This window comes from Coturnix japonica, chromosome 10 (assembly GCF_001577835.2).
Source record: "Coturnix japonica isolate 7356 chromosome 10, Coturnix japonica 2.1, whole genome shotgun sequence".
In the NCBI taxonomy this organism is placed as follows: domain Eukaryota; kingdom Metazoa; phylum Chordata; class Aves; order Galliformes; family Phasianidae; genus Coturnix; species Coturnix japonica.
This window is the reverse complement of record NC_029525.1, coordinates 3,294,818-3,322,287: the sequence shown is the minus strand read 5'-3', so window position 1 is coordinate 3,322,287 and position 27,470 is coordinate 3,294,818. Positions and strand designations below refer to the sequence as shown.

General features: G+C 42.7%; 1 protein-coding gene across 3 annotated transcripts; it reads left to right on the top strand.

Moving 5' to 3' along the window:
* The first annotated feature begins 974 nt into the window (after nucleotides 1-974).
* Nucleotides 975-27,470, top strand: RAB8B (RAB8B, member RAS oncogene family). 3 transcript variants are annotated; one of them, XM_015872308.2, is made up of 10 exons: nucleotides 975-1,193; nucleotides 14,486-14,546; nucleotides 15,199-15,259; nucleotides 16,641-16,718; nucleotides 17,763-17,852; nucleotides 18,634-18,699; nucleotides 20,561-20,611; nucleotides 22,105-22,129; nucleotides 24,598-24,670; nucleotides 27,277-27,470. In XM_015872308.2, the coding sequence occupies exons 1-9, from the start codon at nucleotides 1,070-1,072 to the stop codon at nucleotides 24,645-24,647; spliced, it is 606 nt and encodes a 201-aa protein (XP_015727794.1). In that variant the 5' UTR covers nucleotides 975-1,069; the 3' UTR covers nucleotides 24,648-24,670; nucleotides 27,277-27,470. The 3 variants fall into 3 exon arrangements, with proteins under 3 accessions (XP_015727794.1, XP_015727795.1, XP_015727792.1); XM_015872309.2 differs by lacking the exon at nucleotides 24,598-24,670 and having other exon boundaries at nucleotides 977-1,193; XM_015872306.2 differs by lacking the exon at nucleotides 27,277-27,470 and having other exon boundaries at nucleotides 990-1,193; nucleotides 22,105-26,319.

Below are 27,470 nucleotides of genomic sequence, written 5' to 3'. Positions count from 1 at the left end.
AATACCAGGATCTGGGTTCTACCAGCGTTTCACTCTATTGTTTTTTAAATCCATCTCTCAAAACAGTTGAGACTTGGAATTTCCTGGTTTGGTACACACTGAGCAGAAGGGCTTGATCAGGAGATTTCCACTCAGTTCTCTTTGCATTTAGCTGCTCTTAGCTTCAAACAGGTGGGAAAACAGATTTTTTCCGTCATCTGAGAAAGTACAAACGAGAGTGGGAACAAAGGAGGCAGTCTGTCATCTGTTACTGCCCTAAAATGTACGTGGTGCTACACTAGTCAAACATTTTCCTCTTGTTTTAATGGTGCATAAAGATGCTGTGTTTATTTCCTGTGAATCAAGAGATTTGTTGCGTTTTGTTCTTCATACCAGTGCATTTCTTCAGCTGGGTGCTTTACCAGGTGCAGCCCAGGGAGGTTGTGGATGCCCCGTCCTTGGAGGTGTTCAAGGCCAGGTTGGACGGGGCCCTGGGCAACCTGATCTAGTAAAGGTGTATGTTTGGTGGCCCTGCCAGGCAGGGGGTTGGAACTACATGATCCTTGAGGTCCCTTCCAACCCGGGTCATTCTGTGATTCTGTGATTCTGTGCACTGTACGTACACATACAGTGACTGATGGAATTCTGCCTTAAATGGATGAGCTGAGTTTCAGCAGAGATATTCACCGAATCCCAAAGCCCACTTACAGTGGATCTATTTGACTGCAGTACATCATAAAACAAACGCTGGCCTTTCCAGTTTGGTGACCTAACCAAGGCTGGTTTCAAAGCATCCTGATGGACAGCGGGTTGGTTCAGAGGGACCTGCGAGAACCATCCCGGTCAGTGCATCACGTACATCCCGGTCAGTACATCGCGTACATCACGACGGAGCGGCCTTAGCGGGGCTCATCCACAGGCACCGACACCTCAATACGTGTGGGCCCGTGCTCCATGTCCGCTCGGACTGCAGCTCCCATCGGCCCCGCGCGGTGCCGCCGGTTTGGGCGCGGCTGGAGGGCGGGCCCTCGTTCCGTCTCCTCCCCGCGCCGCCTGGGCCGCCCCCTCCGGCTGCGGAGCCCGAGCGAAGATGGCGAAGACGTACGACTATCTGTTCAAGCTGCTGCTGATCGGCGACTCGGGCGTGGGCAAGACCTGCCTGCTCTTCCGTTTCAGCGAGGACGCCTTCAACACCACCTTCATCTCCACCATCGGTGAGGGGCTGAGCGGCTGCTCGGGGTCCTGCGGGCGGGAGGCGACAAGGGAGGGGCTCTGTGGGGGGGGGCCGGGGCCGGACGGGCCGCCGGAGCAGAGCAGGGCCTGGGCGGCAGCACCGCGACCGTTGGGGCCGTTGGGGCCGTGAGGGACCGCGCGGAGGAACCGCCGCCCCGGGGCCGTGCCGGGCCGTGCCCGCCGCTCTGTGTCCCCCGGTCGTGAGGGGCGGCCGCGCCCCGCCGCCCTCCTCCCTCCTCCCCGCCGCTCTGCGCGGGCCGCGGCCGCATCAGCGGTTGTCCCGGGGCATCGTTCCGGCTCTGGGCGGGGGGCTGTGGTCCGTGGGAAGCGCGCTGTGCTCGGCTGCGTTCCAACGCAGCGCTGCGGTAACGGGATCGTGGCGTGAGCGTTCCGTGAGCCGTTGTGTCGCTGTGGGCGTTGGGGTTTGTGTGCGAGTTTCCAGAACGTGGAAGAAGGCCCCAAAGGCCGGAGCCGTGGTGCGTACGGAGGCAGCTCCCTGCCAGATACAGGGCGCTTTCTGAAGCTCAGCCCGACCGCTTTGCTGAGGCGTCAGGCGCTGCTGTGAGCTCTGCCGCTCTTAAACGGCTTTTTGCTGAAACAAACGTAAGCGGAATGTCAAAATTCTTGTCAGAGATAACGCTGCGTTGCTGTGTCAGATGGAGCCGGAGAGTTGTGGTGAACTGCTGGAGATGGGGTTGGTTTTTGGAGTAAAACTAAGCTTCCTCTTCTGGGAATGAGGGGGTGAATTGCAGCCGAGTTTGTGAGTATTCAGCACAGCAACGGTGCTGCATTTGAAGAATAACAGTGAGATAAGGAGTGAACTCTTCTTGCAGTAAGGAAATGGAGGCACGGATGAGCTGAAGCAACACGTGGCTTCTTGTTTCTCTCTGCCTGCTCTTTGCAGCCCTGTTCCATAGCAGCAGCCAGCAGAGACCGAGCAGCAGCTTACCTGGAAGGGTGCTTGGCTCTGTGTGGTAGATTAAAAGTCTTATAGCTTAATAAGTAATGTGTGGGATTCCAAAAAATCCTCTAGCAGTGTCATGCTTTTCATACGTGGGAAGAGATGGCTGACATAAATGGTGTCCTTCGTGCGTCTTGGTGGTTCTTGAGCTGCTTTGTTTCTTGGTGTGGTTCTTTTTATGTCTCCCTGATTCACTTCAGTGTTTCAAGGTCTGCAAGTACGATCCTTTGTTTCTTGACATACTCAGTTATTTGGGCTCTGTTCTCTTCTTTCCCCCCCGAATGTTTGCTTTTACGAGGGTCCTATAATTAGCAATAATAATCTTAAGGAAGTTGTTGGGAGCTGAGGTGCACTTCTGATTCCACAGGTAGTAACTGTCACTTCATTTCAGTTGCATTCTCCTGTTCATACTGTCTGTTGGTCCCGTTGTTTTTTAGAGAAGCACCTACCAGGAGAGCAGCAAATAGGGAAACTGTACAAAGTGTTTGTGTGCTTAAATACAAGTATGCTTTTTGTTGTTTGTTTGTTTGTTTTCCTCCTGTATTCCTCATGGGTGTCCTGTATCCCTTTTGGTTCAGTCATGTAGATCTAATCTGTGTGTTCTCATAGGTGCTTTTTCTTTATACAGAACGGGGGCAGTGAGTGCGTGCTGACTGGTCAGCGGCACAGCTGATAACATTGGGTGCTCTGTGGGGAAATCTAACAGCTCTGAGTTTATTCCTTGGCAGGTAGAGCACAGGCTGCTGTGGTGTGGAAGGAGCTGCAGGGAGGTGATGCTCCTGCTGGTTGAAACTCTGAGGTCCCCAGATCAATGTTCAGAACTGAGTGTGCTGCCTCTCACTGTGATGGAGGCCACCAGGCTGCGGGGTTTGTAGCTTCTCCAAAGAGCGGGTGGGACTTCCTGTATAGATGTGTTCAGCTCACAATGATTTTGATGAGTGCACACTATACTGTGTGCTCTTAGAGGTGTCTTCCCTCCTTTCCTGGCCTCTGTTGCTCCTGGCAGGGCTGGAGTTCCTTTAACTTTGGATGTCTGAGAAGGCATCTGCGTGAGGTGTTGGGATCTGCCTCCTGCCCCAGCCCTGTCTGTGAGGGGTGAGGCAGTCAGAGCCTTCTCTTAACCCAGCAGTGTTCAACTTGTGGTTGTCTTCTTTCTTATAATGCATATCTGCTCAGAAATCAAAGCAGCGCTACAATGGAAGGGCCTACAAAAACATCTAAGCACCAAATATCTTTTAAATATATTTTTCTTATTGTTTACTAGTTTCAGTTACGAGAGCGATGGAATCTTCTTTTGCTGGGAAAAATGGAAATGCTGTTTTACTTTGGCATATTTGAATAACTTAGGCTCACTGTTTGTTACAGAGATGAACTGTAGTTACTCTGTTTTTGCTTGGCGTGCTTGTGTTGTTCTGAACTACACGTTTTGCAGATTCTCTTCTTTTCTGCAGTCATGCAAAGCAAGCCTTTCAGGCTAAATGCTTGTGCATTGCTTAGAGGTTTGCAGATGGTCCCCTTGACTTTGCTACTCAGGACTGTTAGTGGTGTAACCAGGGCTGTGTGGTTTCAGACAGTGAGGGCTTCAGCCTGGTGCCCTGTGGCTAGCAGTTGCGTGAGGAGTAGGATGTGAATGCAGCGCACATCTATTTATTATAATAAATCGGTCCTTTTTGTTTTTTAAGTGTCTCATGGCTCAAGAATGTCTCTTTGTCTTGAGTACTCGCAGTACCCGATACCATTAGCAGTCTGTGCCATCAGTAAGAGAAGTGAACCCCCAGTCTCTTTCTCAGGTGTTCCTTTGTGTTTCTCTGCATTGCTGGGTTTTGTCTGTGGTCAGCAGCTTCGGGTACTTTTACACAGGGCTTTGTAGCTCTGTTTGGAAACCCTCTGTAAGGGCTGACGAGTCGTAACAGTGCTGTGCTCCCCGGTGAGGATCAGCGTCTCGTCGTTAACATGGGATGAAACCTTCTCCACTGGAAACATGTTATGTAAGGTTATGTTAGTTTGCTTCCTGAGTGGAAACTTCTGCTTTTGCACAGTTCTGCACGGAAAATAAAGAGCAGTTGTCAGCTATTTTTTGTACTTGAACACCTCCTAAAGCAAAATCTTATCTTGGAGTATCTGGCATGCATTTTGTTAGTATTTTCAGTGCGGTGCATGAGAAGGAGTGTTAATTTAGAAGTCTCTGCGTATCCCAACTTGCTGTTTAAGGAGTGCTGTCTGGTAAAACTGGATTGGGTTTATCATTCCAAATAATAAGGTCTATTCTCTGTGTCCCTTTCAACTTGTTGTTGAAGCTGTTTTCCCTGGGAGTGAAGTTGTATCTCCTCACTGATAGCTCTCCTGACTGTGTACGAGGGCTTTGCTGGCTGAAACAAGGCGCTGTGCTTACTGCTTAATCCAAGATGATATCAGCATTTGGCAGGAAGTTGCCCGTAGGAGATGTTTCAACTCTCAGTGCACTGACTTGTTGGTTTTACAGAAGTGACTTTTCCATGGCCTTCATCTTGCAAAATAGGACGTGGCTCCAGCAGCTGAGCACGTGTGTGCTGACCTTATAACACTTTGATGAAAATCCTCTGAACAAGCAGAATTTTCAACTTCCCTTTTGCATTGAAATCTCCGTGTCTGTAATGTGCAGTGGAAATTGTTTTAGCGTGTTCAAGTCAAATTGTGCCTCTTTGAATATTTCTGCTCTTCCCTGCAGATAATGTATGATAGACAAAGAGGGCGGTTGCAGTGCTGGGTTGTTGTTATTCCTGTGGTGATGATTGTCTTCCTCCCCCTCATTGGTACCCGTTGTTCTCATTCATTTGGTCTCTTCTGGGCTTCTTCAGATGGTGGGAACTGCAGAAGAAAACATAGATGAGCAAAGAGAAGTCTGGGAGGAGCTGTAGGTGGTGCTTTATTAATGGTAGTTATAGTTAGGGAATTGTAAGGGAGATTGTGGAGTGAGACTGGTGTGAGTGACTCGGGTGGTGCTGCATGGTAGATGGAAGTGTGTGTGTGCAAGTCTAGCAGTGCTTGGGAGCTGTGTGAGAAGGAGGTCGGAGCCTGCAGTGGGGCACAGGCAAATCTGAAACTGGAAGCATGGCTTGGTTTTCAGAGTGGTGTGGTGGCCTGTGAGATGTTACCCTGATAATCAGAAGCACTGCAGTTGGAGGCAGCTTAGGTTAAAAATGTTTCAGTTAGTATCACTTCTGACTGTGCATCTGATAGCTGGTAACAAGTCAGCTTAAACTTTGGTTTTTGTCTGCTGGTGAGGTTGTGCTGCCCTCCTGCATTCTGCAGTGGGACCATATGAGTGGAATTGCATGGTTTTCTTTTAAACACTTCTTCAGCTTTCCTTCTGCATGATATTGTGAAGCAGTGTGACAGATGTCTTAACTGTTTTATGCCTCTACTTAATTGGCAGATGGAGCTGTCTCTGGGTTATGTGTTATCTGGTTATTTGAGTGGCAGCAGGGCAGCTTAGAGCTGCTTTGTGGCGTGGTTTGAACACAGAGTTAAGAATACGGGCCAGCACTGAATGAGTGTAGGGACACTTGTGTTGTTTGATTGGTGCAGGCTTTGAGAGAAGTGCTGAGGGCTCAGAGCTTTTCCATGGGGTTTTTGTTGTCTGTCTGCACTAGGGCATTCTTTTAGAAGGATGTCTTGTCCTGACTTCTTCCCAAATGTAACTGGAATTCACAGTGGGTGATGAAGAGTGCATGCAGTATTTATCATCATGCTTTATTTCATGTGCTGGGAATTAATTGCTGACAGATATTCGATTTCCACTGATACCATTGTTGATCTTGCTGTGTTGTGGTAGTATGCTCACTCCATCAAAGTGACCATAGATCTGTACAGTGGATCTGTTCCTTTCCTAATGTGAAGAACCTGAGTAACTTGAATGTGCTTGCGCTGTTTATAAAGCTGTTGTACCAGCAGGCTTGATCCAGAGGCGTTCAGTTGCATGCAAGTCAGAACTCAAGCCAGCAACTTCCTGTTCCAGCTGGGGGTGTTAGCTTAGTACCTCTAAAGGTTTTTCACCAGCAGTTGTAGCTGGTGTCAGTTTGATCTTGTGGTTTACAGCGAGCTTTCCTCCGAAATGTAAGCTGTGACACTTCATTAAAGGCAGCTGAAGTACTGTGTGTTGTAGAGGACTTGTGCTCAGGAGGACAGGCAGTTGAGCAAGTTGAAGTCGATTGATCCTAGTTTTGCCCTGTTCTACAAGCCTGCTGCTGTGTGCGCGGTAGACTAAAACTGATGGAGAACGTTGGTTGTGTTCTCATGTATGTATGGCAGTGTGTAAGTGTGCAAAGCAGGCAGGACACTAGCAGGAGCTGGGCACCATGTCTTCCTTCTTGGGAAGTGCAGGTTGAACTCAGAAAATGAATGAGACCAAGCTGGCCACCAGCCTGAGGGTGCGTACACTGCCACCACCTGCTATGCAAGCTGTGCAAAATCTTCCTTTCTTTCATCTGCCAGAGAGAAAGTGCTCTCCTTTACAGACACAGTTCATTGTCTGTGTGGTGAGACGTCTGACGGGATGAAAGATGAAGTGAGGCATCTGAGTCCAGCCAAGTGTGGAAGGAAGCAGAAAGTCACAGTAACCACTGGCTGGAGAGCTTCTCTGACTTAGCAGTAGTAATGCGAAGATCCAGTGTAGGAAAAAAAGGTGAAGTGGCAATTAAAAGAAGCTTGAATAAATGAAAACAGTAGTGGGCCAAAAAGACACGTATGGCCTGAATAGTAAGTTACGTGGTATTGCCTGGTGGTTTAGGCAGTAAGAGCCTTTCAAATCAGGCCTATTGTCTTATTCATTTAGGCAGTTAAATAAAGCAGCTTTTTTCCCCCATGTCCTTCACTTCCCTAGCAGAAAAATCCCCTGTCGTTACTCCCACGTGAAAACAGGAGTTTAAAAAAGCATCTTGTAAGAAAGATGTTTCCAAAATCTGTTAAGAGCTGTCTTCAGAAATAAATTGTGTATCTCTAAACTTTCTGCTCAGCCTTTTGGCACTGTGTGCTGCTTTGTTAGGAACTTCATGTGCTCTCTCATAAAACACGACTGTATTTCAGACCCTAACTAAAAGCCCTCAACTAGATAGTCAGTCTAAGACTATATTTCTCACTGAACGAGACACTTTTGTCTTTGCACGTAACCAAGATCTTTTTAGCCAGAGCATCAGTAACAAAGTTGTGGACTGAATGTTTTCCCCACTTCTCCCTCTGTTTTTCTCTTTGTGTTGCTAATAATTCCCATATGAGAGGTATTTTTCCTCCTGGAGACTTTAGAGACCTGGAGAGTGTGGTGAGTGTCTGATTACAAGTATTATCCATTTAATTCATCAGAGGAGTATTCCTGGGGTATTGCTCACCTTTCCAAATTGCTTTTTACTATATAGCGCTGATTTCTAATTTATCCTGACTGCCTACCATTATACAGTTCATCTCTCCTCTGTTCTCTGACTGCATCTTGATGGCCCTCAGCCTTTCAAGGGGGTGCTGGGCAGCATGGGTGTTGGGTACAGCAATATGAAGCTGTACAGGTTGGCTGTTCCCATCAGCTCTTCTGTATATCTCAGGCCTGCAGCTGGCAGGGTCTGTGTGCACCGCTGTGGTACATTCTGCAGGGATGGGAGGTGCATGAGGTAGTGATTTACTTCTTTACATCCTGAATTCCATAACACTGCATGGTGGCTTTTTTCCTGGTGGCTCCTTTATTGTAAGTATGCAGTGATATGGTCCCTGAGGTTGTTATTTCTTCCTTCTATGAAACCGGGTCAGAGCAGATGTTCAGATTGAGTGGGAGTCCTACAACTTTAGGAGGCTTTTTTTAACAAAGAAATAGAGAAATAGCATCTCAGCTGCTGGCTGCACAGTCATGTAGTTCCACCTGGACCTGAAGTTACTGAACCAAAACAGACCTCACCTTTCCTGGCCTGTTCTCACTATCACAACTGAAATAGTACATCAGTGATGAGCAGCAACATTTAAATCACAGTGGCAAGGCCAGTGTTGATCATAGAAGATTTTCTTCAGTACAGCCTTTTTTTTTTCAGTCTCTTTAATGCTTAAGATACCAAGTTTTGGATGAAACAAGCACTTCTTGCTAATAGATAATTAGTTCAGAGTTGCCTTGGTTCAAGAAGACTTGTGTTTTCTGCACCTGCCAACACACCGGCTGCCCAGGTGACAGCCTTGGGGAGGTCCATGCTGGCACACCTGGGAGCTACCTGCCAGCTGCCTTTTGGTCCTGTGAGCTTGGGACTTTCATTTCCTGCTTAGTCCCATGGAATCTGTGGGCTCCTGCTCAGAGGTGAGCGGTAGCTGTGGCTGTGCCAACCTTTTCTCTAAGTTATGCCATCAGATGATGATAAGCTGAATTACCCAGATGAAAACTGACCTGACCCAACAGGGAAGGGCTCAGTCCCCACTGCTGGATGGCAGCACCTGCCCTCGCTTCAGCTGCCTGTAAGGCTGGTCACAGCTCAAGTCTCATGGGGGAGGTTTAAATATTTGCCACTCTCAATTGCATGTTGACTGGAAAGAAATATGTTCTCAAAGCAGCTCAGTTAGTGAATTCCCCTTAGTCAGTCTATAAATAATCCTTAAAATAAACAAACTTTGCTGTCTGTATGGTAGGACAACTTCAACCATTTTAGATAAAACTGAGTTACCACCAAGTGCAGTTTATTTTCTGTTGCATGTGTAATAGATAGGGACTAGATTTGGTACACCTCCATAGGCCCAGCCCTTTGAAGTTGTGGAGGTCCATAATTATACTTAGCAGTAATGAATTTCCTTCTGCTGTTACGGAATGGTCTGTAAAGCTGGACCAAGTTTTTTTGGTGTTTAAATCATGCGATTCAAGGTGTATCAAAGCTCTCTGTAACTTCAGAACTGGGAGAAGCTGACTTGCAGATCTTCAGCATTCACACCAAAGCCTTTGAATGTGCCATAGCGGCAGCTGAGCCCATAGGAGCCCCACTGCAGTGCTGCTGAGGGGCACCGTGCTTCATTCTCACTGTCAGTCAGTGTACAGTGTAGGCTACTGAGCTGTGCCAACGTGTAGTGGGTCTAATTCTATTAATTACAAGTTTTACTCTGAATGTCCTGTTGCTTTTTTAATAGTAATTAATTTCTCTTAAAGGAAGCTGGTTGGTAGCTGTGGTGCAGCTGAGGAGGTGTCTGCTGGAGGAAGCCACAGTTTGCTGAATTTTACAGAGATTGATCACATCTTGGTAATAAGTTTTAAGTGCTGGAGAGCAGGAAACCACCGTGTGCTATTTGTATGTGGCACCTACGTTCTTCATTGCCTTGCCTCCTTGTGCCACTCGTATCTGCTTATCAGTGTAGTGGTTAAAATTTCCTTCATGATCTTTAGTCTGTCTTGCACTTAAAGGTGCAAGACACTATTTTGTTATCTTTGCATAGGAAAAACTGTATTATGTTATTAGTAGGGGCGAGGAATAAGCTGACGAAAGGCCAGGCCAGCTAACCCACAGCAGCTTGTGCTGCCCACCCTGAGTTTGGATGCACTTTCTGGGTTCTCACAGGCTGCCCAAAAGGAACTGAGAGCAGTTTTATCCTCTTTAAGTTGTAAAAGGGTGAATAAAACTGGCTACACTCCCGTGTAACTCTAAAATAAATTAATCTTACAACTTTTGAAAAGCATTGACCTTCACCCTGGTGCAGTGCCTGATGTTAATCTGCATTTTCAATGATGCCAATAAAAGATGACTGCATCTTGAATTAACAAAGTGATAGAAATTGCTGAGATCATCTGAAAATGCAGTGCAGATGTTGTTAGGGATTAAAGCCAGAAGTTCAAGTTCAAAGTGACTGAACTTTGTTCTTCTGCATTATGTTCTGTGATGCTGCTGTGTTGCAAGCGTTCCCCGCCCTGCTTTTCATAGTCTGATCTTGTTTCTTCCTTGGTTGTTTCTTAGGTTTACTGGAAATGCCTCAAGAAAGATGGAATGTGAAACCAGCTTTCTGAGGCATCACTATACTGCTTGGAGCTACAACAATAGAGAAATAATGGAGTACCTTAAAGAGTCTCGGGGGCTGGGAAGGAATGAACAACAAACAAAACTAAAGAAAATAACTCATTTGATCCCAAAGCTACAAATCCTACAGCTGGGAACAGCCATCCCTGCTGGGAACAGCCATCCCTGCTGGCAGCTATTTCCTACGGCGTCCTACTTTGGACATTTGTCCCTGTGGCTTAATGGCTGTTTGTTCACAAGAACCAAAAGCCTGCAGTATTCAACAAGCTGTACGTAAAGCATGTTGATTTTCAGCCATCTGCCTCTTCTCATTTCCTCTTTCTGTAGGTCGGTTCCAAGTCATCGTGCTCTTTTTGAAGTTGTTTTTAGTTCAGCCTTACTCTGAGCAACTGCAGGAAAAAGTTTCCTTTCCTTTTGTCTGTCGGGAGCCCCTACATGTTCCATCTTGCCATTAAGTTGCAAAATTATCCTTGTATGCAGTTCTGCCCATTGGAGGCAAAAAGAACCGACTCCCACAACTCCACAAATCAATACAGTGTGATTGGAGGGGGCAGCACAGTGTAGTTGGTGCAAGCTCAGCTTGGTAGTTGCTGTGTAGATTCCAGTCATTCTGTTGCTGTATGGCTCAAGAAGGATAAGGAGGGTTTGTACCTTGCCTCCTTTGCTGCCCTGTAATGAACTCACTTTGATTGCGATTGGTGTCCAGTGGTGATAAGTGCCACCGCCACTGGAAAAAAATGTTCTTCCCCTTATAACATTTTGCTTCCTCTACTCTTGCTTTAGGAGAATAAGGTAAGATTCAGGTGAATGGGGAGGGGGGTTCTCACTTAAAAGAGTGGGGTGTTAAGTGCAGCTCAAGCAAAACAGTCTTTGGTGTGATGAGCGAGATCTAATAGTGTGATGTATCTTCTGCATTCTTTGGCAGATGGGTATAAAAATGAGACTTGAGCAAACAAGCTCACTATTCATGTTTTTCACTGTTGCTTTGCTAATCCTGGATGTTTAATTGCCTTTTCTAAAAATTCCTTTGGCTTATGTACTAAAACCTGAACCATTTAAAATACTGGGACATTGAGGGCTGATACTTTTTTTCCCTAACATAAATTACATATTGCTTGGCTAGAGATGGAGAAATACTGTCCAGTTGTAGATATGCAGGCTACTATGTGCAATTAGAGACTGATGCTTAATTCACGTCCTGAAAGGTTTAAATTTCATGGTTGATTTCTTACTGCAAATGCACCCAAAATTAGTTTGTCATTGTAATTATAGAGGCTCTGTGGACTTAGTGAAATAGGAAGCCTATTAAATCAACTTGTGTTGGGGTCAACCAGAACTGCCAACTGATCCACAGCTTTCTCACTGGTGAGGTCCAGCTGCTGCAAACTGCTGTTGAGCTACATGAAGGGTGAAATTAATATACTGGATAACTGTCATACAGAGAAATGCTAAGGATTTGTGGTTTTTTTAACCACTTGTATGATTCAAGAACGTGACCCTTCCATGGCCTCTGCTGTGAGCAGGGTAACGAATGGAGAAGCCTTTCCTTGCAGCTGGAGCTGGTGTACTGATGTACTGGCTCCAGCCAGAATCCTCTATTTATGTTTCCTTATGTTGGAGCACAAACAACCTGTATGTCTGAGCAGTGGTGCATTGCAGGGAACTATTGTGGTGCAGGCCTGGCACTGGCTGAGCTGCTGCTCCAGAACCTGCCATAGCAACATGAACCATTTCAGCCCTGCTGCTGATGTGGCTGTTCAGTTCTTGCAAGAATTGCATCATACATGTTGATAGCAGAAAAATACCACTACTAAACATGGAGAAGGAACCTCTGAATCTGTGGTGTTGGGCAGTCCTGTATATTTACTGTTGTCACACAACTCTTTGGATTCTTTCCTGGTGTCTCTGTAAGGTGATTGCATTGCAGCTTCATCATGGGTAAAATCTACGCTGGTGGTTGAAATAAGGAAAGTGTACGTGGGGGCCATAGGGAAGAGTGGAGTAGTGGTGGCAGTGTGCCCCGTGTGTGGGATGGTTGTGACTTGTTGGCCTCAGTCATAGGGGGCTTAGGTGGGGCTGTCGTGTGTGTGCATCCAAATGTTGGCCTTTTTGAGTGTGTGTATTTCTTGGTGTGAATGTATTGTTGTCAGTTGTCTTGGAAGCTGTGGAAGAATATATCGTCATCCTTAGTCATGTGAGATGAGAGGATGCATCCCTGACCTGTAGGTGGCACGGATCTGAAAGCAGTAAACCCAGCAGTTATAGTCCGAACTAACATGTGGTTCAGTTCTTAGCACAGATGCAAGTCTGCAATTCCTTTAATAGACAGTCTTCTTCTCATGTCTAGTACCTACAGACTCGCTGGGTGGAAGTGCTGCTGTCAGACTTTGCCATGTGCCAGCTCTACTTTGGCCATTACAAGTAGTTATCCTGTTTGTCCTTTTGTTATAGAACTAAATCCAGGTCTGTATCTCCTTAAAATCGTCTAGAACATAATTTCAGGTGGGCATCCAAGTGCTGCAGGGCTCTTTCACCCTTCTGGACAGAAGAGCATTGCACGTTGCATTTTAGAACTGCAAGTTTTGTGATGTTTTGCGGTCAAGCTTTTGGATTCGTGAATGGCTCTTTGTTATTTGTCTCTTCAAGCTTTTGTATCCCACTGCGTGATTATGCGCAAGTGAAGAACTTATTGGGATAAGAAATGCTGGGTGAGCAGAGCAGTGCTCACAGCCACACGCGTGTGCTCAGTGGGAAGTGGCAGCACATGTCACGGGGCTCCAGCCCTGAACATTTGCAGCTCACCGCTTCCTGTTGCTGAAGCAAAAGAACAAAAGCAGCACTAGTTTGCAGTTCGTTTTAGCTTCTCAAAAGTTGCTCTTGCATTTGTTAAACTTGGTTGTCTTGTGGCAGACGTTTATGGATTTCCCCTATTGCTTTTCTTTTATTCAAGGTGGGTTTGGGGGAAGTTCCTACTAGAAAGTTTGATTTCTGAGAAGCTGGTTTTTGTGCACGTCTTGTTTTGGAAATCCTGGTACTGTGAGGGAAATGAGTAACTGCAGTTACTCGGTCGGTGCAGGGCTCCTACCTGCAGCGCAGGCTGCTGCTCAGGATGCCGTCGCTGGGGAGTCTCCCGCTGCTGGTGCTGACGTGTCTCAGCTCTGGTAGCTTACAGTGAGCACAGCATTATCCTTAGCCATGGTTATCCTGGCAGTTATCCTTCAGGCCTAGGCACACAAAAACCTTTTAACATTGCTTTACTGTTGTCCCCAATACAGCCCCCTTTACTGAAGAAGCAAACTGTGCTTCTGTAACTTTTAGGGAGAAAATAAAGAACCAACAGGATTCATTCTCATACAAACATGGTGAAGTGTGATGTCAGCGGATGTTGTACCTGGTTAGGGGGAAAATCTTTATGGTAAAGTAGATAGGAAATTCTATTGACAGGTAATGGAAAAAGTGGTAACACCTGCCAAACTTCCCTTGCCTACAGGAAGGGCTTGTGGGGCTGGGTTGGTTTGTTTTTTAAGTAGGCACCGTTCTCAGCTTTGTCAGAATGTAGGTTAATGGAAAGATCTGTTTGTAAATCCATCTGTGAGTCTTGGGGAATTAGGACTGTAGCAATAGTCTTAGCATTTTAAATCAATGCAGTTAATTTTATTCAGTGGTAAAAGTGCTGATACGATGCGTGTTTCTGCTGATGTGTTCTAAGGATGTAGCGCATCAATATTAAGCAGCTGAAACTCACTGTTTTCAGCATATTAAAATATTAATATTTCATGTGAGAAGAATGAAAGTCAAGGTCTTAATGAATGTCTGTATTTCATTGTCTCACTTTGTAGTGTATGAAAGTAATAACCTTGTGGCTTATTTCCAGGGCTTCCTGATTAAGCTCTGGTTAAATTCATAAAGCCAGAAACAGCATTTTCCTGCTGAAGATACTCTTGATAATTGCCATTTAAATTTTGTCTGAGAAAAAAGAAGAGAGGACCAAAGCAGTGTGTTTTACTGACTGCAACTAACTATGGAGTAATTGTTTATGATCTAGTGAAAGACAAACTGGTTGTCAACTTCAGATTGTATTAATCTGGGGGAGGGAAGGAGGGGGCCTGGGATTCGAGGGTCAGGCAGCCCCTGGTGGGATCTGGGGTCAGAAATGGTAACTTCAGAATATATATATATATATATATATATATATATATATATATATATACATAATATTATTATTATTATTTTTAAAGTTTGCATTTAACAAATTGTACAAAGGAAATGGAACGCTTCCTTTTCATTAACTGCAAAATTAATCTTTCTCTGGCAGGCATTGACTTTAAGATCAGGACTATAGAGCTCGATGGCAAGAGGATCAAGCTACAGATATGGTAAGTGCTCCAAAGCAACTTAAGTTTTCAGTGAGTCCTGAATTATCTTGGAGTGTGATCGTTACAGGACAAGGGGAAACTGTTGCAAACTAAAAGAGGGGGCATCAGAATGGAACATATGGAAGAAGCTATTAACACTGAAGGCAGAGAGGCACTGGCACAGGTTGTCCAGAGAGGCCCCATCCCTGAAGACGTGCTGCGTCAGGCTCTGAGCAACCTGATCTAGCTGTGGATGTCCCTGTTCATTGCAGGAGAGTTGGACTAAATGACATTTAAAGGTCACTTCCAGCTCAAAAGGGGCTATGATTCTGTGATTTTACTGCTGCATGTTTTAATGTATTTAATTCAGGAATTGTATGCATCAGAGCTACCTTTGTTAATACTAGGAAGGGCTGTGTAGTGCTGAGGTTTCATTGCTTGCATGGAAATGCCTGTGTGCCACATTTGTGGTGCTGCTGTAATCACTGATTTTAAATATGACTGCTTGGAAGTGAAGATGATGTTGAGGGCTGAAGAAACACATGCACATTGCTTCTAGGTGGTATTTTCCTTAATTAATGAGTGTCAAAACACTGTTATTCAGTTTTTAAAAAAGCTCTTAAGTACAGAAAAGTGTGAAGAGCTTCTCCATGAAATTGTCATTGGATTTTAGGGATACAGCAGGCCAGGAGAGGTTCCGCACAATCACGACAGCTTACTACAGAGGAGCCATGGTAAGTGCCCTTCATGAAATGTGTATACAGCTAGTGTAACTGTCCTGCTGTTCTTAAATTGCATCGGGTAGGTCTTCTGCTGGAGAACTGGGTGATTGTCCCTTGTGCCGCTGGGAATGAAGCCTTCTCTTGTTTAGTTTTTTGTTACTTGCTGATACATTGTCTAGTCATAGTTGCTTGTGGGTTTTTTTGTGGTGAAACTCAGTCTGTTTTAATATAGTTACAATTTGTGTGGATTGCAGAAAGAAGCTAAGTTGCCAAGCTTGGATTTGATGGCTTCATAGTGCAATGGACCCTTTTATACATTTGAAATATTTGAAGCTTAAGTAGTGAATGACTTTAATTCCAATAATTTATTTTACTGAGTTGCTTTTTCTCTTCTGCTTTTCATTACTGTCAGCAGAGAACACAGAATCTGGACTAGAAACACAATCACCTGTAAAGTGAATGTTATTTTTTACCACCACTGGGAGTGTCTTAAGTCAGATATCTGTTTGTCTTCACTCTTATTGTTACAACTATGCATAATGGCTCTTAATGCCATGATTTGAGGTACCCTAGGTCCATGATTTGAGGTGTTCTAGTCACAGTTCCTGTCGCTGTTAATTTAAACTTGCTGCTAACTATCTGTGCTGCTACAGTGTGTTCTTAGCACCTTCCATGAATGACTGTCCATAGGCTGGCTGTGGGTCCAGATAACTCCCCTGTCATGGAATACAAATGTTGAAAATAGTGCTTGTGGCTCCGGTTGAGCATTTTTGTACTTAAAAATAGTTTGGCAATCATGTGGTCTTCTCCCCACTTCCCAGTTCAGGGCTGCTTTGTCTTATGTAGAGCGGTTGGGTACACAATGAGAAATGGAGATAAGCCTGGAAGTCTGTCCTCAATGCAGCTGTTGTGTAGTTTCATGGGCTCTGCGGCTTGTTGAGAGCCTGTGTTAGTTCACATGCATAACGGCCTGAAAGAGCTAAAGCTTTTGTGGGAACACCTGAGGTGACCTTTCTTGAAAGAATCTGCTGTCCCCAGCAGACTCACGGGTCTCACAGGTTTCTCATTCTTTGACTGCATAGAGTGGCTGTTTCTAAACTTGACATTAGCAATCCCAGTTGCTGTTACAGTAGAGACTGTGAACTGTTCCTGACTACAAGCCAGTAATTGAAAGCTTCCTATTAATAGTGTGTTTGATCTTTATAATAGTGCCATGAGATGTTAAGTAGAAACATTTCAGGGTAAACAAATGCATAATACTTTGATAAATTGTTACTGTTTGTAGGTATGTAAGTCCTATGTCAAATTAATTGTAAATACAATCAAACAGCATGCATCAGAAGTCAACCAATATTATTAGCTCATCTAATTAAATTTTCTTAATTTTATTTAGGGAATTATGCTGGTGTATGACATAACAAATGAAAAGTCTTTTGACAACATAAAAAACTGGATAAGAAACATTGAAGAGGTAGGTGCTTTGTAAAAGGAGGCTTTGGAAAATACTACTTAATCATTCTACCTTAAGATTTCACAGGGAAAAATAATAATAAAATAATAATTTACCTTCACGATAGCAGCTGGTGTGTTTATGTCTATACACTGAATGAAACTGAATACCAGTGTGAAGAGTATTATCTCCTTCCTGTGGGTATGGAAGGTTGAAAGCCTACGTTTAGTAAGTAATAGTGAAGTGCTTCAAAACTGATCTTACTATGACTTGTGCTGTACTCTTGCTTTTGGGTTTGTGTATGGAATGGACGTGCACCTTGAGGTCTCGCACTGAGATGGTGACAGTTCTGTCTAGTTTCAGTTGCTTTTGTGCCTGTAGAATTAAAGATCTTTATTCTTTTCATTTGGTCAAGCAGAAAGAAAGCTTAACCATTGTAAATTATTTATCAGGACATTCTGTCAATTAGAGTGAGATAATTATGAAGTTAGAGGAGAAGCCCTAATTTTATTGAAGCTGTAGTTAGGTAGCAGGATCTGTTTTCTTGTTCCTTGTTTTCTGGTGTTTCTTTGTGTATGTGTTGTGTACCACCACCCCTCGCCCCAGAAAATAAATCCATAGGCTTTTCTTTACTATTATTCTTTAAATAAGCCCAGTTGATATTGGGTCAAATAATATTATTGTATTAGCAATCAATTTGACCCAGTCTGACTGGGCTAGAAATGTGTTTTCACGAAACTTCTTTTTATAATTACTCACTTCACCATTTATTAATAGTCTATTTTAAAAATGCAAATGTAGGATGTAATGATACCTCAATCCCAGCGCAATGTTACGCATAATTTATTATAAGTAGATTAAATGTAGCAATCTTCATTCAAAGCTATTTCATTATTTCAGTATTAGATTGCCTGTTTGAAAAGTCATCGCCTTTCTCAGTAATGCCTTGGCATTAGGTATCATCTAGAAAAGGTGGTGCCCATTTGTGGATGGGTTTGACACACAGATTTCTTTGAAATCACGGTGCTCTTTATTTCTAAGAGATGCCATCTTTGCTCCCTTCAGCATGCCTCTTCGGATGTAGAGCGGATGATCCTGGGTAACAAGTGTGACATGAATGAAAAGAGACAAGTCTCAAAAGAAAAGGGGGAGAAGGTAAGCTTTATGCTGACTTCATTCAGATGCCAACTTTTCTTAGTATTCCGGCTATAGGATATTTGCTTGCTTTTAGGCATATGAGAAAAACAGTGTCTCACACCTCTCGTTTTTAGAACGTTTTGATACAAGATGTCAGAAGTTTGGCTTGTTTTTAAATAGTCTGTGTTTGAGTTTGAATAAGTTTAAAGTTATCCTTGACTTGAGGGGAGGAATCTGTAAAGAATGCTGAGCTTTGCTATAGCATGAGGTCTTGTAAGTCTCAGTATAAAGCTTTGTATGTAGTTTAGCAAGTTCAGTGTGGTGGCTACTGGCACTTCTCATAGGTACAAGAACTAAACTAATCAGTTCAGTAAAAACAGAATGCTATGGAATAGAATGCTACTCTATACTACAGTGTAAGAGTACTTTGCAATAAACACCACCATGTATGCAGCTGAACTAGTATGTTTAGTAACGCAACTCAGTGGATGGTTTTATGTAGTTATCTGCTCCCCATAGCACTGAAGGTTTTATTTCAGTGGTTTTGGGTCTTAAAATCTAAGTCCTTTGTGAGCAGTTAATCTTTTTGAGGGGTTTGAATTTACAGGGCAATACGGCCCGTTCTAACATTGTTCTGCTTGTCCAGTAACTTTAATGCTTTAGTAAAAGAAAAGTAGAAATAAAGCTTCATTTGTTTGCAAAGCCTGCTGCAGTCTGTGACAGCTGTTGTATTACGAACTTATGTCAAACATTCATTTGCAAAGGAACTTCAAAATGACTGAAAAATTTTCTCTTCCAGTTAGCAATTGACTATGGAATCAAATTTTTGGAGACAAGTGCAAAATCCAGCATAAATGTGGAAGAGGTAAGGAATGGAATGGGTGTTTATGCTTGGATGCATTTTGTGAATACTCCTGTAGGGGCATGTTGCATGATTGGGAACTGATGGGCTTCCTGACCTGATCTGGGACGTGAAGTCACACCTAGCTTTACCAATCTTGTTCTACTTAGGAAGCTATTGTAAAACGAGAAACACTAAGTTTTACAATGGATTGTTTACAGAATGCTATTGTTGTGACCAGCAGTTGCTTCACATTTCAATTGCAAGTGCTTTTGGACTGGGAATAGGTAGAATTTTAGAACCAAGCTCTGTGGGGGGGAACTGCCTTTGAGATTCCTTATTTTCAGAGCAACGTGCTGCTGTGCCAAGGAGTCATCACATTACTGCTAAGTATGTTGTGCAGATGAGACTAAAGTTTTTCTTGTAAACATGGAACATCAGCATAGACTGTCATAAACTGATGTTAGAGGAGGAAGAAAGCTAATACTACTCTATCTGTAGGCCTGCAGTCTGTATTCTTATAAATTCCATGCTAAAAACACCAGCTCCATATCTGCGAGAGCATTAGAAAATAAACTGGGAAGGTAGAGTAGCTTAAGTCAGATCTGTTGTGCCATGAATCGCTATTATCATCTCAGGGAGTGCTGTGTGAGGATGTTAACTTCATGAAAAACGGGAGCAAGAAAATAGTATGATGTGAAAAGGCAGATGTGTTAAGATTTATTCATTCAGATTGGAGGCATTGTGCTGCTTCAGGAAGAGGGCTGGACCTGATTTTCAGTATCATAACGATTCCTCTGGCAGTCAGTGGAAGTGTGAGTATTAGCAACTGATACCAATGGTGGTTAGCAACAGTCTTCTAATACAAAGCACATATCTTGGTTAGTTCCTTTGGAAGGTAGGCTTATGCCCTGCAATTTCATTTTAACTCTTCTAGGTTATTAAACTAGTTGGTGCCTACTGCAAGCTGCTTGACTATGAGTACTTTCATAAATTGTTACACGACTTGTGAAGAAAGAATAAATAGATACAAGTGGCGTAGATAATCAGCAAGTAACCATTTAGTTTTATTTCCACCAGAAGTTGAAACTTGTGGGGAATGACACACTTGTAGTAGTGTTGTGAACTCAAGTAAGCTGGTTTATTTTATTGCCAATGACTTGTTTGCATTAAGTGCTTTTGTCTTTGGATATATTCAGAACACAATGAGAGAGTAAAGGTTTACAGTTTCCCCAGTCTGGAATGTACTTAGAGTGTTGATATGTCCCGGTACTCCGAAATTTACTGTTGATCAATTTGGGAGAATTGCAGCATGTTTCTGCTGCAGAACTTTCTCTGCTCCTTTGTATGTTCAAGTCTGTGATTCTGAAATTTCCGGAGTGGCTGGAGTGATTTCTTTCCTTTTTTGTTAAAGAATGTTGTAAGCATAAAGAAGGGCTATAGGTAGCCCACGAACAAAGGCTTTGAAAGACAGGGAGAAAGCTAATTTTGATGTGAATTCTCAGATATACCAGCCTCAAAACTTTATGTACATTTCAAGTTGCAACATGCAGTACAGTTCAGCCAAAAAAAAAAAAAGCAGTTAATGTATGTAGCCTTCTACTCAACAGATGTTTTTTGTCCGAGGGGTAGGCAGTGGGGACAGCTGTTTGCTTGCTTCAAAGTTGAGAAAGATAGAAACTGAAACTAGTTGTTGGTTTGTGTGTTGTTTTCTTTTTTGACAGCATGCTCATTGCAGTGTTAAATAAGCAGCTTTTGTACACTGTGCCTTGTAACTGAAAGTGCTGTGTGGCCTACAGGATGTTTGTATGCCTGACTACTCCTAACCTGTCTTTTAATGTCTCTATTGACTGATTGCTCTGTTCTTATTTTTTCTCCTCCCCAGGCTTTTTTCACACTTGCACGGGACATTATGACAAAGCTCAACAGAAAAATGGTTTGTATTTCTAGTTGCATACAAAGTAGATACACAGAAATTACTGTTAAAATAACTGGCTTGCTAGTAGTAGCCTTGTCTGAAAGTTTCAGGTGATTGCAATGGGTTCTACATCAAATCGGATGGTAGGCGGAGAACGGGGAAGGGGGAAGAACACTGTGCTCAGCTACGCTAGGAGAAACTGGCCTGCAGAGCTGCTGCTGGAATATGCTCTCTAGTTTTTACATCTCGATCTCCTGGGATGTTAGTTGGAGAACAAGTGAGCATCCAGCACAGAGCTACTAGGACAGTTCTTCTGGCAGGGAGCTTAAAACCGCAAGATCACATAGGAAGGGTTTAATGACCTGGGCTTTCTTAGCATGTCGAAAGGAAGGCTGTCTACGGCTATCTGAGGAGCAGCTTACAAAGGTCATTGAGGCTTTCCTTGCTGGTGCCAGTTAATATAACAGTGACCACAAACTGGTGCTTGGGAGGTTTAGATTGGGCACTGATGGGGGGTGAGGGGAAGTCATCATGAGGGTTGTGTAGCTCTGGAATAGGTTCTGAAGAGGGTTATGGGTCTGTTTTTGAAAGTTTCCAAAATTCAACTAGACAAATCTATAGTGCTAGTCATAGTTCTGCCTTGAGTGAGAGGCAGGAGCAGATGATCAGCCAGCCACTTTCCAACCGGTGTTTCTGTAACATAATCATAATCCTTCATTTTTTTTAATTCGTAAGATAACATGCAGCTTTTATGTGATGAAGCAGTTCTTAATCACACGTAGTTCTGTATCTGGAAAGCATTGTTGCTCTTGTAGTTAGTTGTTCATTTACTGTAAAGGATAATAGCAGAATGTATTTACCTTATTAACCTGTCACAGAAGAAGGCGAGATTCAGTAGGTGCCAAATTTGATTGCTAATTTCTTAGGCTGTTTTGTAGTCACTAAGAAATACAAATTTACTTGTGGAAGCTGCCATTACTAGTGAACAAGGATTTGGTGATGCAAATTTCATTGAGCAATAGGAGTTTATCACTTTATGTTAAAGGAGCGGTGGATTTCATGGTTGTGCTGTTAACTAGCACCGATGCTAAAACTCAAGCTGATGTTAAGTGTACAGATGTTATCTGTTTAAAAGCAGTCACTTAAGCACAAATGCACCTTGGCATGAAATTGTTCTTTACTTTGTGTGAACGTTACCTCTGAGCAGCCTGAAACTGGTGTGTTCTTTGTCCTTGTTACACTGTGATCTTTACTTCATTGAGTGTCACATTTTGTGGTCACTCGCTGAGCTAATACTTGAGATTTGGACCATGGATGAATGTTTCTTTTAAAGATAAGGAGTTCTATGAAGTGATTAACAGAGTCTGGATAATTGAGAAGCTCAGGCTGTAACAAACCATTGCTCCAGTTATCATTTTGCAAGAGGGAGATGTAATGGGGTAGTTAGTAAAGCTAAAATCAGTTCTAATTTACGTGGCATTTTGTGAAACTGCTAATGTTTTCTTTTTCAGAATGACAGCAGTTCGTCGGGGGCAGGTGGGCCGGTAAAAATAACAGAAAATCGATCTAAGAAGAGCAGCTTCTTTCGATGCACGCTACTTTGATGAACTTTTAACAATAGACTGCAGCACACTTAGAACCTTTTCTGCTTCTTTGAAAGCACAGGGTCACAAAGCCTCAGAAATAATACCACCAAGCTGCTGCTGAGAGCTCCATTGAACGTAGACTGCGATACACAAAATATCAAGTGGATTTTGCTCACTAAGCCTATTGATCTGTCAGGCTCCTCTTTCTCAAATACGGAAGCTATGAAGTGGAGACACAAATGCAAGAGTTAACTTGTTTTCCTTTTTTACTTTCTGTTTTATTGCCTGTTGCAAAAGCTGCTATGTTTCTTTTAACTTTGCACATCCATATTAGCCTCTTACTGCCTGTTACAGCACAATCTTACATTTGTATTTGCACAGTTCCACTTGTACGTAAGATTCTTAACAGATTTGTGCAGATTTTTTCCTTTCTTTTTTGAACCAATTTATTTTAAAGCAGAACAGCCAGAGGACAGATTAAGTCTCACTTCCATTATTTTCTGTGCTGTGTACTTACGGCCATGACTGCAGTATGGGTGGTGACACTCTAGTGATAAAAATTCCTCTAACAATTGACACTTAACAATTTGTATGAGTTCTGTCTCAGAGATGCACAAATCTGTTCGTGCAGAAGCCACGGCTTTTATTCTGAATGTAGTATGTTGCTTTTCTTTCTTTACCAGATTTAGAAAAGTTGTGTTCCGAATTGCCAGTCACTGTCTGATTTCACAGATGCACCTTTTGGTAACTTTAATAAACACCGTGTCTTTCCTCACCTAACTTCCATTTGTTAGCTCAAACTGTCTGCACCTTTTCTTTTGTTTTTCGATGAGGAAGTACACCCTGGAGTTGAGATCATCACAGATTGGCCTCATTGCTATCACTTAAGTGGCTTATGTAATCTGAATGCATGAGTTTTGAGTAACCACTTTATGGATTCACTTGCTCAGAATGACTGCTCTAAAGGTGACTTTGATTTCTGTTTTAATGATAAAGATGGTCTGTTAATGTCTGTAAGCATCAGCCCTTGACAAAAGGTGTCCAGAAGTCGGCTTCCCGTGTGGTTGCTGAAGTTCATCAAGCTCTGGCACTACATAAAGGGTCACACTCGGGCTGGAACGTAGTATTGGTGACGCAGTTAATGATGAATGTACGAAGCCCTCATTGGTCTGCTCAATCAGTACAACTTTTTCTTTTTTTCCGTCAAAAACTGATACAGTGACCTAGACTGTTAGAAGCAGAGTTGAAACTTAGTTGCCTTTTTTACTCAACTGAGCATTGTATACCGTAATCTTTGTTCCTAGTACTTTTTTATTGTCTACTGAAGATTTTCCTCAATGAGAAAGTAAAAATAGGTGCTCTGGTTCTGTTGATGTGCCAAACTTGGACCATTGTAAGCTTTAACTACAAGTTTGTGTCCAGCATGTTTGTTATTAGGGGATAGGTGGATTCTGTCCTTGTCAAAGAAATGTCTCTGACCTGCTTGCTTTTGCTTCACTATGTTGTCAAGTTGCAAACAGTGAATTGGTTCTTACTGCAGATAACTGCTTCATTCATGGCGTCCAGTCCTGAATTTGTCATCTCAGGTCTGTTGGAAATCCTTTGGAAATGAACAGACCAATAGCGTAAGATATAAAGGACCTTTGATTTGAAACTATCTAACAGTAGTAGCTGGTTCCATAAAGATTAAGGTGTTACCAACCTATCCCCATTTGTAGCTTAGTGGGAATAGTTACTGTAATCAGATGGTGAATCTCAGAACCTTCTGTTGCTGCACTTAAAGAAAAAATCCTAATGGCAACAAAGGTTTAGTGGAGAGTCAAAGCATCCCTGACTGCTCGGTTGTCTACCCGTGATGTGTTTCTTGGACAGGCTAAAGCAGTTACATTTCCTGTATGTTTTTTCTTTTTCTTCTTTTGGGGAAAAAAAAAAAAAAAAAGTGCTTCTGTACAGAAAGTGTTGTGACACCAATTATGAATGTTGTTTATTTTCAGTAATTTACCTCCAACTTACTTGGTGTCGTAATACTTTGGTTTTTATCTCAGGGGTTGTCTGCAAACCAAAACTGACATGTTCTGTGTTTGGCACCGTTTACAGAATGCGTTGTGTTGTTTTTCCTGTCTTCGCTGTGTGGTTAAGTGTACATTCAATATTAGTCTCCATGAACTTCCCTTTGAAAGAGCCTGTAAGTAGGAGAGTCTATGAAGTGCTTCTTGAAGCAGCAGTGAATTGGGGTATCTGCTCTGTATTTTGGGGGGGCGGGGGGAAACTTGCTATTTTCTTACATTTAGCTGTGCTAAACTGTACATAAATGTGAGGTAAGACCATAGGAAATTCACTTTATGCATGATAAAATGATGCAGTAAATATTTCACTTTGCTTAATGTTCATGTGAAGTTCATCTTTTTCTATTTGTAGAAGAATTTAGTGCAATTTTGTTGTCCCCTGCTGAAACTGAAGAATTCTAATTTCATGTGGTCTTATGAATAAGGTAAAAATGCAGATTTCTCTCTGTGTTGCCCCCACCCCTGTTCTCCAGCAGTATTAAATGGCTGAGTGGCTGCACTTTGTCAGTGTGCTAACTTCTGGTCAGTATAGACCTCTTTCTGTCTACAGTCTGCCTTGTCAGACATAGAAAACCGTGCTGTATCTTAGCGTGCAAATCAGCTGTATGTTTAACTGGGAATTTTCTAGCTATGTTTTGCTTTAGACAAGTGGGTGATGATAAATGACACGTTCTGCCTAAGCATCAGATGCTGGGTACTACAGGCTTTTCTAATAGCAGTACGATTGTTTGGTGCGGTCTCTGTTGCTACTTTTCTCAAATCTATATAACCTAAGTTTTGAAGGACTCAACTATACCTCAGTCAACTAGTTAGTATTCTCACCTTCATTAGAACGGAAGTCATAGAGTTATTCATTAAGCAGCAGATGTATTTCTGTTTGGCTCCAGAAGTTGCCATTAAGCTTTTAGGAGAAGCAGATGTTTCTGGTGGATTTTAATGGAATAAAACCACTGTTGATGCTGTTGAGGTTTTTTGACATATTCCTCTGCCCTGTGTCTGTGTATCCTGACCAGTATTTTTCTAACTGGTTTAAAAAGAAATGTGGTCTCAGTGCGTTGCAGTTTTAGCTTCCAGTCTGTGCTCAGCAAAACATGCACAAGTTGTTTTTGTTGAGTATATCTAGAATATCTGATGTCCTTACTGTCTTACTGGAAGTTGTACTGTTGTTAAAGCTTAAACCACTCAAAACGTAGCTGACTTTTCTATGTGGGGGACAGTCTGGAAGATGCTGGTTGAATTTCAGACCTGTAGTTGTGGTTTTTCTTTATTTTTTTTCCCCTCTTTTTTCCCCTTTTTTACATAAACTATTCCCATTGTAAGTACATTTCCCTTTCTAGTCCGCTTACAGTCATTTAAAAAGTCATAGTCATTTTCACAAGTAAAAAGAGGACTCTTGAATATACGTACTGCATTAAAATATTGTGAATGGATACTGATTCGAGTACATGAATGATGTGTAAAAATGCATAAATGTCTGTGGAAATGCCCTGTTATTTTGCTATCTGTTAATGTAACTGCAGTTTTGCCACGTCGAACTTGTTAAGGATCAGTCTGTAGGTGATGATAAATAGGTCTCTTTCTTCTCCATTCACCAAACTGCTTATGTCATTCTTATAAATAAAACTTGTATTTCTCTCTTCCTCAAAAGCAGGATAACCACTGATTTTTCTTGTTTCTGATGAGTTTAAGTATTCTAGTGCATTCCTATGGCCTTACAGATGTTTTTGCAAACAGAACTTCAATTACAGTTATTTTAATGCAATGTAACTACTAAATTCAGACTAGAAAGTATAGTCCTTGAGAAATGGCTTAATTTTGAAATAGAGGTGTTCTACTGTGTGTGTTTAAGCACATTTTTATCTCTGATCAAAGGTGTAATGTGAAAAGCTCCTGCAGATAAAGTGATCTCGTCACGTGTTTAACCTGTAAGCCTAATCATTGTGTATTGATGTGTATAGACAAAAAAAAATCCCCTCCCCAAAAAAAACCCACTTCAAATTCTAATGGTTTTATTATTCCATGTGAACTTTTTTACAATAATATGTCTCAAATAAAAGTTACGTAATGAAAAGGATTTGGAGTATTTTGTATGAAATATTCCATGTAGTTGTTAGAAGGCTGGCATTGCCACTGTGTTTTCCATGTCTGGTGTGGATAGTAGTTCAGCTGACTTGTCTGTGTAAAGCTGTGGTAAACCACAGGTGTTCTTGTATGGTTTTCCTTGCACCTAAACTTGTCTCTTCTTTGGATATACCCGTAATGTCCTTTATTCCTGATTTTTGTAGAAATTAAGTGCATTATTCCAGTGACTTTGGGTTTCATAAGGAAGTGTTTTGTTGGTGTATCATGAAAAGGTACAGGTGCTGCTCAGAAGGTTCTTGGGAAGTAAAGATAATGTAAGAGACGGGCTGCAGTTGGAGTAAGAATTCTTTAGTCGCTTAGTCAGTTATTCCTGACTTAACATCTTCTTTTGGTGAAGGGTGCGATCTTATCACTTTTGCGTAACCTGAGACACAGATATCAGTATGTTAAATATTGTTTGTTGAGCCTTATCTGCCACTGTTCCTGGATCTATCTTTTGATATGAATCAGGAGTTACTACAAAAGTAGCTCTTGCACACTTACAGATCAAGGGCAAGTTATTGGTACTTGTGTAGAACCTGCTTTGATGGTCTGGTAAACTGCCTTTTTTGTGAATGATGCTTTCCAAGTTGACTAGTGGCTCCTTCAGACCTTTTGGACCGCATCTAGGCCATCAATGTAATATCAGATCTTCAGATTCCTTTTGGAGTTCCTTAGAAAGAGGAGGTTCAGGTTAGACATTAGGGGATTCTCTTAGCAGCCCATACCAGTGCCTCAGGGAGCTGCTGGAGTCACCGACCCTGGAGGAACGTTTAAATGTTGTACTGGGGGATGTGGTTGAGTGGGGGGATATTGTTGGTAGGTAGGTGGTTGGACTGGATGATCCTGGAGGTCTTTTCCAACCACGGTCATTCTATGATATTATCTTTTTTTCTCTTTTTCCCTCCAGGTACCACAGCAGCAGTAACTAGTTCTGGTGTGTTCTAGATGGAGGATGGCGTTATCCCAAGAAGCCCAAGCAAGCTCTGTCCGTGCTTTTCACATCTGACACAACCGAAAGCTTTGGGGTTGCTTCACCTGCTGCGTGATGATTGTAAAACACACATTTACACTTTGCACGAATAAAATACAAAGAAGAGGCAA

Coding starts and splice junctions, on each gene's coding strand:
- RAB8B (XM_015872306.2), top strand. CDS start 1,070: ATGGCGAAGACGTACGACTATCTGTTCAAGCTGCTGCTGATCGGCGAC. Junction 17,853..18,633: donor CAAAAGAAAAGGGGGAGAAG/GTAAGCTTTATG, acceptor TTTCTCTTCCAG/TTAGCAATTGACTATGGAAT. Junction 18,700..20,560: donor CCAGCATAAATGTGGAAGAG/GTAAGGAATGGA, acceptor TCTCCTCCCCAG/GCTTTTTTCACACTTGCACG.